This window comes from Balaenoptera borealis (assembly GCF_965194805.1).
Source record: "Balaenoptera borealis genome assembly, chromosome: 1".
Classification (NCBI taxonomy): domain Eukaryota; kingdom Metazoa; phylum Chordata; class Mammalia; order Artiodactyla; family Balaenopteridae; genus Balaenoptera; species Balaenoptera borealis.
In genome coordinates this window covers 92,327,899-92,342,135 of record NC_138860.1, presented here as the reverse complement: position 1 = coordinate 92,342,135, position 14,237 = coordinate 92,327,899, and the positions used below count along the sequence as shown (strand labels likewise).

Sequence of the window (14,237 nt, the reverse complement as noted above, 5' to 3'; positions counted from 1 at the left end):
CATCCCTCTCCTTGGTTCCTGTGGCCCATTCTTAATAGCCCAGGGCATTTGGCCCATTTTGCTGTTTTGGCAGAGACGGAGAGAAAGCTTTCCCTTTCCTGTTGGTCTCATCATAGCTGCAGCTCATTGGACTTTTTCTAAGGAAAAGAGAAGCAAATGGGAATTGCCTCATAATAAACACTTGTCAAAATGAATTGTAAAAACATAAAAACTAATGAACTTCCGAAGCCCAAGTCTTTTACTATTTGTATAGAAATTTATAGTTTACAGAGGGGGAAAAGGAGGGGGTGTGGGATGAATTGGGAGATTGGGATTGACATATGTACACTATTGATCTATGTATAAAATAGATAATTGATGAGAACCTACTGTATAGCACAGGGAACTCTACTCAATGCTCTGTGGTGACCTAAATGGGAAGGAAATCCAAATAAGAGGCGATATATGTATACATATAGTTGATTCCCTTTGGTGTAGAGCAGAAACTAGCACAATGTTGTAAAGCAACTATACTGCAATAAAAATTAATTTAAAAAAAAGCCTAGTCAGGGTTTATTTTTGTTCTCTTCTAGTTTGTTTTATTTTTAATACTGCAATTTCCTAGGCACAAAAGGTTTTGCTTTCTGTGGTTTCAGTTACCCAAGGTCAATTGCAGTCTGAGAATATTAAACGGAAAATTCCAGAAAGAAACAACTCATAAGTTTTAAATTGCATGCCATTCTGAGTAGCGTAATGAAATCTCGCGCCCTCCCGCTGCATCCCACTTGGGACCTGAATCATCCCTTTGTCCAGCATATCCTGCCCATTAGCCACTTAATCACTGTCTTTCTTATCAGATCGACGATCCGGTATCGCAGTGCTTGTGTTCAAGTCACCCTCATTTTACTTAATAATGGCCCCAAAGCACGAGAGTAGTCATGCCAGCAATTCGGGTGTTCTCTTACTGGACCTAATTTATAAATTAAACCTTATCATAGGTGTATGGCTAGGAAAAAACATAGTATATATAGGGTTCGGTACTATCTGAGGTTTCAGGCATCCACTGGGAGTCTTGGAACGTATCCCCAGCAGATAAGCGGGGGCTACTGTAGTCCCTTCACTCTGGAAGAAGTTCCTATTATTCCCCAACCTGGAGTTTCAGGATGGCCCTTGCTCCAGCGTAGCTCCTGGGCTGTGGGACGTGGGCTCTGTGCCTGGCACAATGTCTGCCTCCTAGGAGGCGCCCTCTCAGTGTTTCGGCGGTGGCGTGCAGAAATAGATGCAGGGCTTTGCTCATCCTAGAGGAGCCTGCCTCTACCATGGCCCTCGTCTTCTCTTTCCTGTTCTGGGCGTCTATAGCATATGCACCTGCTGAATGCCAGGAGGGGTTGAGAACCTGGTCAGGGGTTATAGAGTCCCTGTCACCCTGGCCTGCAGGCCACCCACTGGCGACCCAGGCACTTACCAACATCTGTTCTCAACACCATCCTCTGTTGGCTTTCTCTCTGGGAGTTCTTTTGTAGAGTCATTACGATAATATCACAATTGCCTAGGGCAAGTGTTCTATAAGCTGTTGAATTAAATACAGTAAGAATAGAGTCACTGTCTTCATTTAAATGCAGAAAAGCGTGATGAAAGCACAAGCGATGTCTCCTCTGTCAGGAGCTGGCCACACATTTGCTTTATAGAGCATCTGGATGTAGCTCAAATCATTTCCAAGGCCCCTTTTTTATTCTGTCCTAGTATAGAAATTATATTAGGATAGAAAGCTTAGTGGGAGAGTCAGGCTTACTGCTTGAGCCAGATGGCATTACCAAACCAAGATTTGAATCTTCTGGTAAATTCTTATCGGCTTTTTCATTGTCTTTCTTGTCTTTCACCCCCAATTGCAGGTTTGTGTGCAGCTTGGTGTATTACGGCCTAACTCTGAGTGCAGGTGATCTAGGTGGAAATATTTATGCCAACTTGGCCCTGTCTGGCCTCATAGAGATTCCATCTTACCCTATCTGCATCTACTTGATTAACCAAAAATGGTGAGTATGGGTGGATATGAAGTGCACCACGTAGAGGACACACACACACTAACATACATAAATATCTAAGTATTATTGTCTTTGTCCATATGCAGGATCTGCTAAGTACTCCATGGTGATTAGAATTCTTTTCAGACCAAACACAGTGAGAATTCATTTTTTAGTGTGTTATTTCTTGGGCTTCAAGTTTATGAGTTATAATGTAGGTTTTTTAAATTGAAGTATAGTTGATTCACCATGTTGTGTTAGTTTCTGGTATACAGCAAAATGATTCAGTTATACATATACATATTCTTTTTCATAATCTCTTCCATTATAGTTTATTACAAGATACTGAATATAGTTCCCTGTGCTGTACAGTAGGACCTTGTTGTTTATCTATTTTATCTACAGTAGTTTGTATCTGCTAATCCCAAGCTCCTAATTTATCCCTCCCTGCCCTTCCCCTTTGGTAACCGTAAGTTTGTTTTCTATGTCTGTGAGTCTGTTTCTGTTCTGTAGTTAAGTTCATTTGTGTCATATTTTAGATTCCACATAGAAGTGATATGATATTTGTCTTTCTCTCTCTGACTTACTCAGTGTGATAGTCCATTCATGTTGCTGCAAATGGCATCATTTCATTCTTTTTTATGACCGAGTAATATTCCATCATATATATATATACCACATCTTCTTTATCCATTCATCTGTTGATGGGCATCTAGGTTGCTTCCGTGTCTTGGCTATTGTAAATAGTGCTACTGTGAACATTGAGGTGCGTGTATATTTTCGAATTAGAGTTTTCTCCAGATATATGCCCAGGAGTCGGATTACTGGATCATATTGTAGCTCTATTTTTAGTTTTTTTAAGGAACCTCCATACTGTTTTCCATAGTGGTTGCACCAATTTACATTCCCACCAACAGTGTAGGAGGGTTCCCTTTTCCTCACACCCTCTCCAGCATGTATTGTTTGTAGATTTTTTGATGATGGCCATTCTGACCAGTATGAAGTGATGCCTCATTGTAGTTTTGATTTGCATTTCTCTAATAATTAGCGATGTTGAGCATCTTTTCACATGCTTATTGGCCATCTGTACGTCTTCTTTGGAGAAATGTCTATTTAGGTCTTCATAGGTTTTTTAATCCAATATTAAGACATTACCACCCAACTGTTTTTGAGCAGTCTGTGTGTGATTTGTTCGTCCCAACATGTGGGAATATTGACTCGACGTAGGTAGAGCTCCATGACCCAATCACTGTCATTTAGAAGCTCTCACACAAGACAAAGAGCTGCAGGAATGAAAAAGACTTTTCTTTCCTCTTAAGATCCCCTGGACTTTGTTGAGAGGAAGAAGAGATCCCGCTTTTGCTGTTCATTGTCAGTGGGCACAGTTTTGAAATATTTTTTAAAAGTTCTTTTATAGAGCACCCTTTCCTCAGCTTTCTCAGATTCCTTCTGTTACTGAACCCCTGACCAGGGCAACTGAAAATTGTGAGCTAGGAATCAGTTGGATTTTGCCATTTCTCATTCTCCAGAAATCATCATTTTTACCAAAAACAGCACTCCTTTAGCGTTGCACTGGGTGCTGTCGTCATGGATGTTGCGGTCAGTGCATTTTCAAGGGCAGTTTCGGATTCTGTTCAGTTGCAGGGCTTTTCTCTGGGGGGTGGTCCCAGTTGCCTCTGCTGACCCCTCTGTTAGTGACTGAGTGTGCTCTCATCATGGTCCAAGGGTTGAGTCAGGCAGAGTGTTTAGAAATCTGTTGCCACCACCCCCGGTGTGCTTCCTGTTACAGCTTCCTATGCCCCCCTCTGATGACCACGGACAGTGTTACAAGGACACAGTCAATGGGGGTGTGTGTCCTAGGTGTCTCTGCATCCCTAGTGCCTGGCTAGAATGATGCCTATCATTTGAAAGGCATGCAATACTGACTGTTAAATTAAACACAATAACCTGGAGACCTGAGTCCTTCCCTGTCTCCCAGCCCTCCACACCAGAGTCAGGATTAAAATCAGAAGCAGAGGGAAGGAACACCACCTTGGGGATCAGGCAGACCTGCGTCCAAATCTAGTCTTAGCCTCGTGTTAGTTTTATGACTTTGAGAAGTTAACCTTGCTAAACCTCCATGTAGTTATCCTTAAACCAGGGATTATAAAATTCCCCTGGAAAAATTGTTATAAAAATTACAATAACATTGAAGCTCCTGACAGAGGACCTAGCACATTGCTGGCTCCTAGTAAAGGAAGGCCTATTAATGTTCATATCTTTCTTCTAAGTCTAGAGCTCTTATTTGAAAATTATTTCTCCCAAGAAAGTGTGCAATAAATTTCACTGAATTCTGACATACTAACAAGAGTTTCTTTCTGTTTGTCTTTTTAAGAGAGAGAGAGGTGTGTTTAAAATTTTAACTGCTTAAGATACAAGTAACCAGAAAATGAAATGAGCTGGAAGACTCCATTCTCCATGTCTCAGTGTTATTCTCTAGAAGATGGAGAATATAACAGCATATGCCTTACAGGTTTATTATTAGCATTAAGTAAGGTAACATAGACAGAAAGCATTTCAGCACAGAAAGTGCCTGAAACATAGTAAGCACTCACAGAAATAGATAGAATGATTCCCTATTCTTTTCCTGCACACATGATTTAAACCCGCCATCCAGCAAGTTTTCCTTGGCTTTGTGATGGTTACTTATTTTATGTCCTGGTCAGTCACATGTGCCACCCACTCCTTAAGAAAAGATGAACATATAATGAAAGTGAGGACATTTAAAAAGGAAGGTTAGGGGGATGAAGCAGATGAATGTATAAGATTCTCAAGGGAAACATGAATTTCTTTGTATTATTTAGGTTTGGTCGGAAGCGGACATTAGCAGCATTTCTGTGCCTAGGAGGACTGGCTTGTCTTATTGTCATGTTTCTTCCAGAAAAGAAAGGTATGCCTTTCCAATTTCTACATGAGGGTTTTGAATAGCACTTTTATCACAATGAATCTCAATATAGTGGAGCAGTCACCATATGCCGTGCTTCATTTCTGTGATTGCATATTATTTAGCAATGGTGTGGGGTATAATGGACCAGATTCTTTCCATTGCCTAAACTATTCTCCGGGTGAATAATGTGCTTAGAGGTGCACTATTAATTCTTTCAGGCGATTAAGCTACCATCTGGGGTGTCTGGACTGCAGTACTGGTGATGTTGGAGTTGTTTATTTGATGATGATGTGGGCCATTTAGTTCTGCACAGAAGGAGACTCTGTCCAAGGCTGCAGATTGCCCTCCTCATTCCAGCCAGTCACGAGACTGGAGGTGAGAGGCACTGGTTCTCCATGGTGGCTTCAGCACCCCTCATTGTCTCCACCAATACTCCCAAGGCACCCTGATAATAACAACAGCACAATAAGAATAATAGTCACTGTTGGTGCCTATTGACCTTCTCTCATTCTTATAGAAAGTGTGAATAAAACATCCTTAGGAAACTTGCTATTTTTATATTTGTAGCTTTGCTGTGTAAACACAGCTTTAAAAAAAGGTCCCTTTGGCATCCATATCTAACATGACTTCTGCCCCTCTGTAGAAATTCTATAGATAGTACTGGTCCTCAACCTCTTTTCCGCACTAGCACACCTGAGACATGCCCTCTATTACATCAAAAACTGTGGTTTTAGCAGTGATTTTCAACCATAAGAAGTGGGTCATAACAAACTCTCTGCTGCTAGGGAATAGGGTACAATGAAAGCCCTGTTTTGGGGACTTTTGGATTTTGATAGGGTTCCACCATGGCGCTTGTTCTTCAGGTGGGAATCATTGTGAAATGGTTTAACATAAATTTTTGTTTTTTGGCCTCACCGTGCGGCCTGTGGGATCTTAGTTCCCCGACCGGGGATTGAACCCGGGCCCCAGCAGTCAAAGCTCCCGAGTCCTAACCACTGGACCACCAGGGAAGTCCCTAACATAAAGTTTTGATAACGATTAGAAATGCAGCTGACGAATTCATTTCCCGTCGGAGCACACCACGTATTAAGTGCTCCTTTGGTGATCGCTTCTCCTTAAGGGTCAGGTGTACCAGCATCTCACTGAAGACTCCAAGGCCACGTGTCCTAGTTATGCAGCCCTCCAGTACACCTGCTGTGCTGCTAGCTGCCACCTGGAGTTCTGTGCCTTAAATCCAGAGCACTGTTGGTTCATTAGTTAGGATTTTACTCAATATTTAGAACAGCCTTGGGGACTTCCCTGGTGGTGCAGTGGTTAAGAATCTGCCTGCCAATTCAGGGGGCACGGGTTCGAGCCCTGGTCCGGGAAGATCCCACGTGCCACGGAGCAACTAAGCCCGTGCACCACAACTACTGATCCTGTGCTGTAGAGCCCGCGAGCCACAACTGCTGAGCCTGTGTGCCTAGAGCCCGTGCTCCGCAGCAAGAGAAGCCACCACAATGAGAAGCCAGCGCACCACAACGAAGAGTAGCCCCCGCTCACCGCAACTAGAGAAAGCCCGCGTGCAGCAATGAAGACCCAACACAGCCCAAAATAAATAAATTAATTAATTTTTAAAAAAAAGAACAGCCTTACAGTGATTTTCACAGAATCCTGGAAACTAGAGAATTCAGTAAGTTTGCCATCGAGGCTTCCCTGGTGCTGCAGCACTTGTAAACCGCATGCACAGCTCCTCTCCTTGGACACACGTGGGCACAGTGGCATTCAGCATTGGCCGCCTAGCATGGTGGGTACTGCCCAATGAAGAGTGTACTATATGTTTTTTTTACTATAGGCCATACTTATACAGACATGTATATATATTTATATAAGATCTACCTATCCTAGGATGGAACGTTTTAGGGAAAATAAAATAGGAGGCCAAAAAAAAAAAGAGGTAACACTTCCAGTTGTGAGCCAAGATTGTAACCTGAGAGTAGCCAGGATCTACCTGTCAGTAACCATGTTTTCAATAAATACTTTTCCATGTACAACAACAAAAAAAATGTCTCAGTTTTAAGAAAGTTGTTACCTGTGCTAGTGCCAGCAAAACGAGAAACTCCTCAGCTCTTGCCCTGCCGTGGGCTTGTAGAACTAAGTGCCCAGTTCTGTTTGTCTGGGACAAGACATTAATGGGCTTCAAATCACTGCAACTTTCAGTTCAGCAGATTCTGTTTCTCATAGACAACCTAGAAATTCAGTTGTTTTCTACCTGTTATATCCGGCGGTCTATTTATTACTCTATAGAGAGAAACTTTTCCTTGTTACTCTAAATGCCCCTGTAAGCTGTCACACCTCGGCAAGCCAGGCCGATTCATGTCTTTCCTCGCTCCCACGTATCTGTACTCCAGGTAACCCACACCCTGGGCCTCTGCACACAGCCCTTTCTACACAAACCCAAAGGGAAAGCAGATTCGTGGTCTCCCGTCTAGACCGGTCACCACACTGTGCTCACTTCCAGTCTGTCCTAAGCGAGCAGCTGAGCCCCTCGTGGATCATGCCCTTGGTGGAGACTGAGTTACAAACACAGCACATCTGTCTTACACACCCACAGATGCGCCCCCCGAACAGGATTCCTGTCATACTTACAAAAGTGGATGTAGTCTATCTTTGAAGATTTCCAGGGAAAGAAATTCCATAATGTTCCTTAGCAAGTAGTTTCTATTTTTAATAGCCACGCAAAGGTTAGAATGAGCCTCTTCCACTACAGCTGAGCCCATTTCCTTTCATTTTATTCATCACTAGAAATAGAGAACAGATGGTCACCCCTTTTATGCATAATCCTTTCTCCCTTTGCAGGGAGTCATCTAGCTATTCCTGAATCTTCGCTACTTTGAGCTAAAAGGATTTATTCTTTAAACTTTCTTTGAACCTTTCATATTTACTCTTCAAAATATTTTGATAGCTTTCTTTTAAATCTCAATTTTTTCAAAGTGCCGAGGTTTAGGCTACCTGTTGTGAAAGTTCTTATAAATATATATTAAGAAAGAGACCTAGCAGTTTGAAAACGTCTGTTACCATCCTATGTGAGCTTGGTGACCACTCATTTTCTCACTGCTTTTTATGCTCATTTGCCCTCACTTTTTCCCACCAAACATGCATTTGCTGTCTCTGTCAACTTAGGTGGCCCTCTGCCTACCAACTCTTTTTTAACATCTATGTATGACTGTGAGGCTCAGGCACAGACATAGGTATACCTCTATAAGAGACAGCCAGTAAGCTAGAAAATAGATTGCTTGGCATTCCTTAGCCCATGGTTGATAATTATTGGACAGAAGTGTCCTATTCAGTACACATTTGCACCCTGGTTGGCCTCCAAGTAAATGTTGTCCCCTGAGGGCAGTGTTACCAAGTGGCCACTAATTTCTTCCACAGATTGGTCCTCATACATTTTACCCGATCTCTATCCTTGCTTAAAGGGTCCTAATTAAGCTATAATACTGGTGCCCATTTATTTTCTTTTAATATTTATTTTATTATTTATTTGGTTGTGCCAGGTCTTAGTTGCGGCAGGCGGGCTCCTTAGTTGTGGCATGAGAACTCTTAGTTGCGGCATGCATGTGGGATCTAGTTCCCTGACCAGGGATCGAACCCGGGCCCCCTGCATTGGGAGTGCGGAGTCTTAACCACAGTGCCACCAGGGAAGTCCCCTGGTGACCACTTATTAAGTGTTAACTATGTGCTGGGTTTTCTTCATACATAGAGGTATTACCTCTTATCCCCATTTCCTAAGGAAGCTAATGCTCGGGTAGGTCAAGCAACTTGTCCAAGGTTGCACAGCAAGTAAGCAGCACACCTGGAATTCAGATCCCACGTCTCTCTGACTCTAAAATCAGTGCTGTTTTGGGAATGCTTATTTGTCCTCTTAAGAGTTTTAGGACCAAAGTATTCATTGCACATGGTAAAGCCATAGCCTTAGAGAATTAATGCTGCCTGACTAGGACCCATTCTTAACTCTTCAATGGGCAGGCCTGATGGGAATTGGCCAGAGTTCAAAAACCTGGCTTGTCAGGGTGGCACTGGGTAAGGAGGTTGGCAAGGAGGTTTCTGGCAGGTGTGATCCTGCCAGAGAATCTGAATACTGGGACATCACAGCACATGACTAGATAAACAGTTTCACAGTTGAAGGGAGTGTCCTCGGACTCAGCTCTAGCAGAACCTTTATCTCTCATTGCTTTGTTCAACCTCGGCCTGCCCATTCTTTATTCATTTGACTTCTCTAGGGCCTGCTATGTACAGGGTACTATTTATAAATATGACCTGGTTCCTGGCTACAAAGAGCTTATAATCTAGTGAGGAAAATGAATGATTCATAAAAACAGAAACAAAAACAATAAAAACAGAAGGTGCCATATGAGAATTGACAACAGAATGCTATAGGAACTTTAATTTTAACAGGCTATGATAGTAATGGAGACCAGCTAACCTCCTGTTTTAAACAACTATAAAACCAGACAAAGTATAAGAAACACTGATTTTCAGACATTGGACAACAGGTTGCAGAGCACAGAAGTGATCCCTGAGAGAAAGGAAACAAGATGTGCCCTAAGAGTGCCCTAGCTCAGGTCTCCAGTCCTCAGTGCACAAAGGGACACCCAGCAAATCCTGGTGCTCTTACCAAATTGATAAGACAGATAGTAAAGCTTGGGGAGTCCAATATGGCTAGAATTTCCTGGGCAAACTACTGGAGAGGAGTAAGATATATAGAGGAATATATAGAGGAAGAATTCTAGAGATCTGTAGAGGATCTCTGAGCCCTTGGCTGCTTACTGATCTGGGCATGCATTTGAGGAAGCTACTGAGGCTGGTGAGGTGGCCACCAGAAAGGAACAAGTGGAACAATTCTTGGAACCTAGGGCCATGCCTGGTTCGTGTTGCCTTTAGCCAGACGTGGAGCACTGGGTAGAGATCTCCTGCATCAAAGTAGACCAACACTATAGGCTATTCTGCTATAGCAGAGCTTGCTCTAAAAGTGCTTAAAAAATTCAGAGGATCAAGTGATTCCCAGTAACTTAACTGCATTCCAGGAAAAAGAGCAACAGTATGTAAAGGAATACAATAAAATCCAGCACCTAACAGTGTAACATTCGCAACCTCTGGCATCCAGGCAGTATTACCAGGCATGCAAATGAGCAGGAAAATACCTCCCACAACCAGGAGAAATGTCAATAGAAACAGAACCAAAAATGACACAGACAATAGAATGAAGAGGCAGGGACCTTAGAACTGCTATTATAAATATACTGCATATGTTTACAAAGGTAGAAGAAAGCAAGATAATAATGAACAGAGAAAGAGAAGATAGAAAAAGAGGCACACATTACATCTAGGGATGAAACATACATTATATGGGAAAAAAAAAAAAGGCAGTAGATGAGATGAACCACAGAAGAAAAGATCAGTGAGGAAGATATAACAAAAGAAGCTGCAGAATGAAACAAACAAAAGTTGTAGGACAATACCAAGCCCAACAGTTATGCAATTGGAACCCGAGAAGGAGGAAGTAAAAAAAAAAGATATTTGCAGAAAGGATGGTCAGCTACTTTCCAGATTTGATGAAAACTATAAACACATTATGAGAAAGTGGTCAGTTCATCAAGAAGATGTTACAATCCCGATTACGTGTGTGTCTGATAACATTCAAAGCACAGGAAGCAAAATGGACAGAACTGAAAGGAGAAATAGGCAAATCCAACATTACAGTTGGATATTTCAGTACTCTCTCTCAATGACTGATAGAAAAACTGACAGAAAAGAATTAGGATATGGAGACTTAAACAGCCTACATGACCTAATTGTCATTTGTTGGACACACTACCTAAAACAGCAGAATATGCATTCTGTCTGAAGTGCGCACCCAGAACATGTACCAAGAGAGATCATGTTCTGGGCCATAAAACAAGTTTCAATAAATTTAAAAGGATTGAAATCTTACAAAAATAAGTTCTTTGACTATAATGGAATTAAAGTAGAAATCAGTAACAGAAAGCTATCAGGAAATCCTCAAATATTTGGATTTCAAAAAACATTCTTCTAAAAACACATGGGTCAAAGAAGAAATCACAAAGGAAATTAGAAAATTTTTAATTAAACAATAATTAAAGTGCAACATATTGAGTTTGTGGGATGCAGTAAAGCAGCGCTTAGAGAGAAATTTGTATAACTAAAAAATGTATCGGGCTTCCTTGGTGGCACAGTGGTTAAGAATCTGCCTGCCAATGCAGGGGACACAGGTTCGATCCCTGGTCCAGGAAGATCCCACATGCTGCAGAGCAGCTAAGCCTCTGTGCCACAGCTACTGAGCCTGTGCTCTAGAGCCTGCGAGCCACAACTACTGAGCCCGCACACCACACTACTGAAGCCCGCACGCCACACTACTGAAGCCCACGCACCCTAGAGCCCACGCGCCACAACTACTGAGCCGCGCCACAACTACTGAAGATTGCGCGCTCTAGGACCAGTGTGCCGCAACTGCAGAGCCTGTGTGCTGCAACTACTGAAGCCCACGTGCCTAGAGCCCATGCTCCACAACAAGAGAAGCCACCACAATGAGAAGCCCTCACACCTCAATGAAGAGTAGCCCCTGCTCGCCGCAACTAGAGAAAGCCCACGTGCAGCAACGAAGACCCAACGCAGCCAAAAATAGATTTTTTTAAAAAGTATCAGAAAAAAGGAAGTTTTCAAATCAATGATCTAAGCATCTCCCTTAAGAAAACAGAAGGCAAATTAAAAAAAAAAAAAAAAAGACTGACAAATTAAACACTAAGCAAAAGGAAGGAAATAATAAATCTAAGTAAAAATCAATAAAGTAAAAACATGAAAATAATAGAGAAAAATCAATGAAACCAAAAGCTGGTTGTTTGAGATCAATAAAATCAATAAGCCACTAGCCACACTAATTAATAAAGGAAAAAGAAAGAAGAAACAGATTACCAGTATCAGGAATGAAAGAGGGACATCACTATAGAAACTGTAGACATTTATAAGGGAATATTATAAACATTTTTATGCCAATAAATTCAACTTAGGTAAAATGGATAAGTTCCTTAAAAGATACAAACTACCAAAGTGTACAAACCCATAGATAACCTGAATAACACTTTATCCAGTAAAGGTATCTAATTTGTAGTTTAAAACATTCCCCCAAAGAGAATTCCAGGCCCAGATGGCTTCACTGGTAAATTATGAAACACATAAGGAAGAAATAATATAATTCTACACATTCTTCCAGAAAATAAAAAAAAGAGCGAATACTCTTCCAACCCAGTGTGTGAGGTCAGCAATCACCCTGATATTAAAACCAAACAAAGACATTATGAGAAAACTACAGACCAATATCTCTCATTAATATAGATGCAAAAATCTATTAACTAAACATTAGCAAATTCAACAATGAATAAAAAAGGTATAATACATCATGACCAAGCAGGATTTATCCCACAAACGCACAGTTGGTTTAACATTCAAAAGCTAATCAGTGTTATTCACCATATTAAAATACCAAAAAGAAAAAAAAAATCATATGATCATTTCAATACAAGTAGGAAAAGCACTTATCATGTTTCAACACCCATTCTTTACGAAAACTAGCAGCAAGTATAAGTAGAAGTTTCCTTAGCCTGATAAAGGAAAACCTACAGCTAACATCACATTTAATGGTGAAAAACTAAATGCTTGTTCCCTAAGATTGGGAAAAAGGCAAAGATATCCATTCTTGCCACTTCTTTGGAGCATTGTACTGAAATTATTAGTGAATACAACAAGGCAATAAAAAGAAATTAGGGGGATCCAAAATGAAAAGGAGGAACTAGAACTGTCTTTATTCACAAGACTTCATGATTGTCTCCATAGAAAATCCTAAAAAAAAATCTATTAGAATTAAGAAATGAGTTTAGCAGAGTCTTTTGACACATAATTTTAGTTCTGTATATTAACAACAAGCAATTTAAAATTGAAGTAAAACAATGCCATTTATAAAAGATAAAAATATGAAATATTTAGGAATAAAAACTTAAAAATATGTATGAGACCTATAGAAAACTATAAAATATAAAACATTGATGAGAGAAGTTAAAGAAGACTAAATAAATGAATTGGTGGTAATGGTAATAATAAAATAAATGAAGAGCTTACCATGCTCAAGGATCAGAAAATACTAAGATGTCAGTTCTGCCCAAATCAATCTATCTTCAGCACAATCCCAATAAAATTTCCACCAGGCTTCTTTTTGCTGATAGATATTGACAAGTTAATACTAAAATTTCTATGGAACTGCAAATTATATCCAAAATAATTTTTATCAAGAAAAATTAAGTTGGAGGACTTTATCCCACCTGATTTTAAAACTTACTACAAAATTACGTTAATCAAGACAGTACGGGGAATTCCCTGGACTCAGCACTTTCACTGCGGTGGCGTGGGTTCGATACCTGGTTGAGGAACTAAGATCCCACAAGCCATGAGGCATGGCCTGAAAATTAAAAAAAAAAAAAGACAGTGTGATATTGGCATAATGGTGGATGCATAGATAATAGAATTGAATATGAAATAGACCTATATATACGGTCATTTGATTTTTATTTTATTTTTGAGGAGGCTGAGATTTTATTCACCTTTTAAAAATGTTTCATTCAATCATAACACACATAGAGAAAAATACACATGGTCAATTGATTTTTGATGACAAGTCAATTCAATGAGGAAAAGACAATCTTTTCAATAAACCGTGCTGGAATAATTGGATATCCATATGTAAAAAATTTACCTTCAACCTGCACATCCCATCATATGCAGTAATTAACTTGAAATGAATGGTAGGTCTAAATGTTGTGGACAAAGAATCACCAGCCATATCAGTAAACAAAGAATGTTGCAGCCATCAAACCATCAGCCACCCCTATGATGCACCCTGAGGTGATTCAGGATGGAGAAAACAGGATATTGGCCCTAGATAGTTAAGGTGCATATCAAAAGAATGATTTCAGTGAGCCCAGATTCTTGCATTTTCCCATGCACAGAAAAGTGCTAAATTCATTAACCTGAGATAATCTGTTTTTTCTTTAACTGGCAGTAATCTTTTGATGTTCTGACTACCTGATTTTTTTTGCAAAAACTCCTATATATCCTGGCTCCTCTCTTATTATCCAGAACAGTCCCTCAGAACTCTCTGAGAGGCTGTCTCCCAGGCGTAAGTTCTCAGTGTGTCCCTGGAATAAAACATAATTGTCAACTTTTAGGTTGTGTTTTTTTTTTTTTCAGTCAACAGTATAAAG

General features: G+C 40.5%; 1 protein-coding gene across 10 annotated transcripts in view; it reads left to right on the top strand.

Moving 5' to 3' along the window:
• Window positions 1-14,237, top strand: part of SLC22A15 (solute carrier family 22 member 15) — a 124,399-nt gene that overhangs the window by 57,286 nt on the left and 52,876 nt on the right. For all 10 annotated transcript variants that reach the window (XR_014237845.1, XR_014237846.1, XR_014237847.1 and 7 more), the window contains exons 7-8: window positions 1,872-2,012; window positions 4,844-4,929. Coding sequence is in view for 3 of the 10 variants with exons in the window: in XM_082369199.1 (XP_082225325.1) it covers window positions 1,872-2,012; window positions 4,844-4,929 (227 nt within the window). In the remaining 7 variants the exon portion in view is untranslated. The remainder of the gene's footprint in view (window positions 1-1,871; window positions 2,013-4,843; window positions 4,930-14,237) is intronic.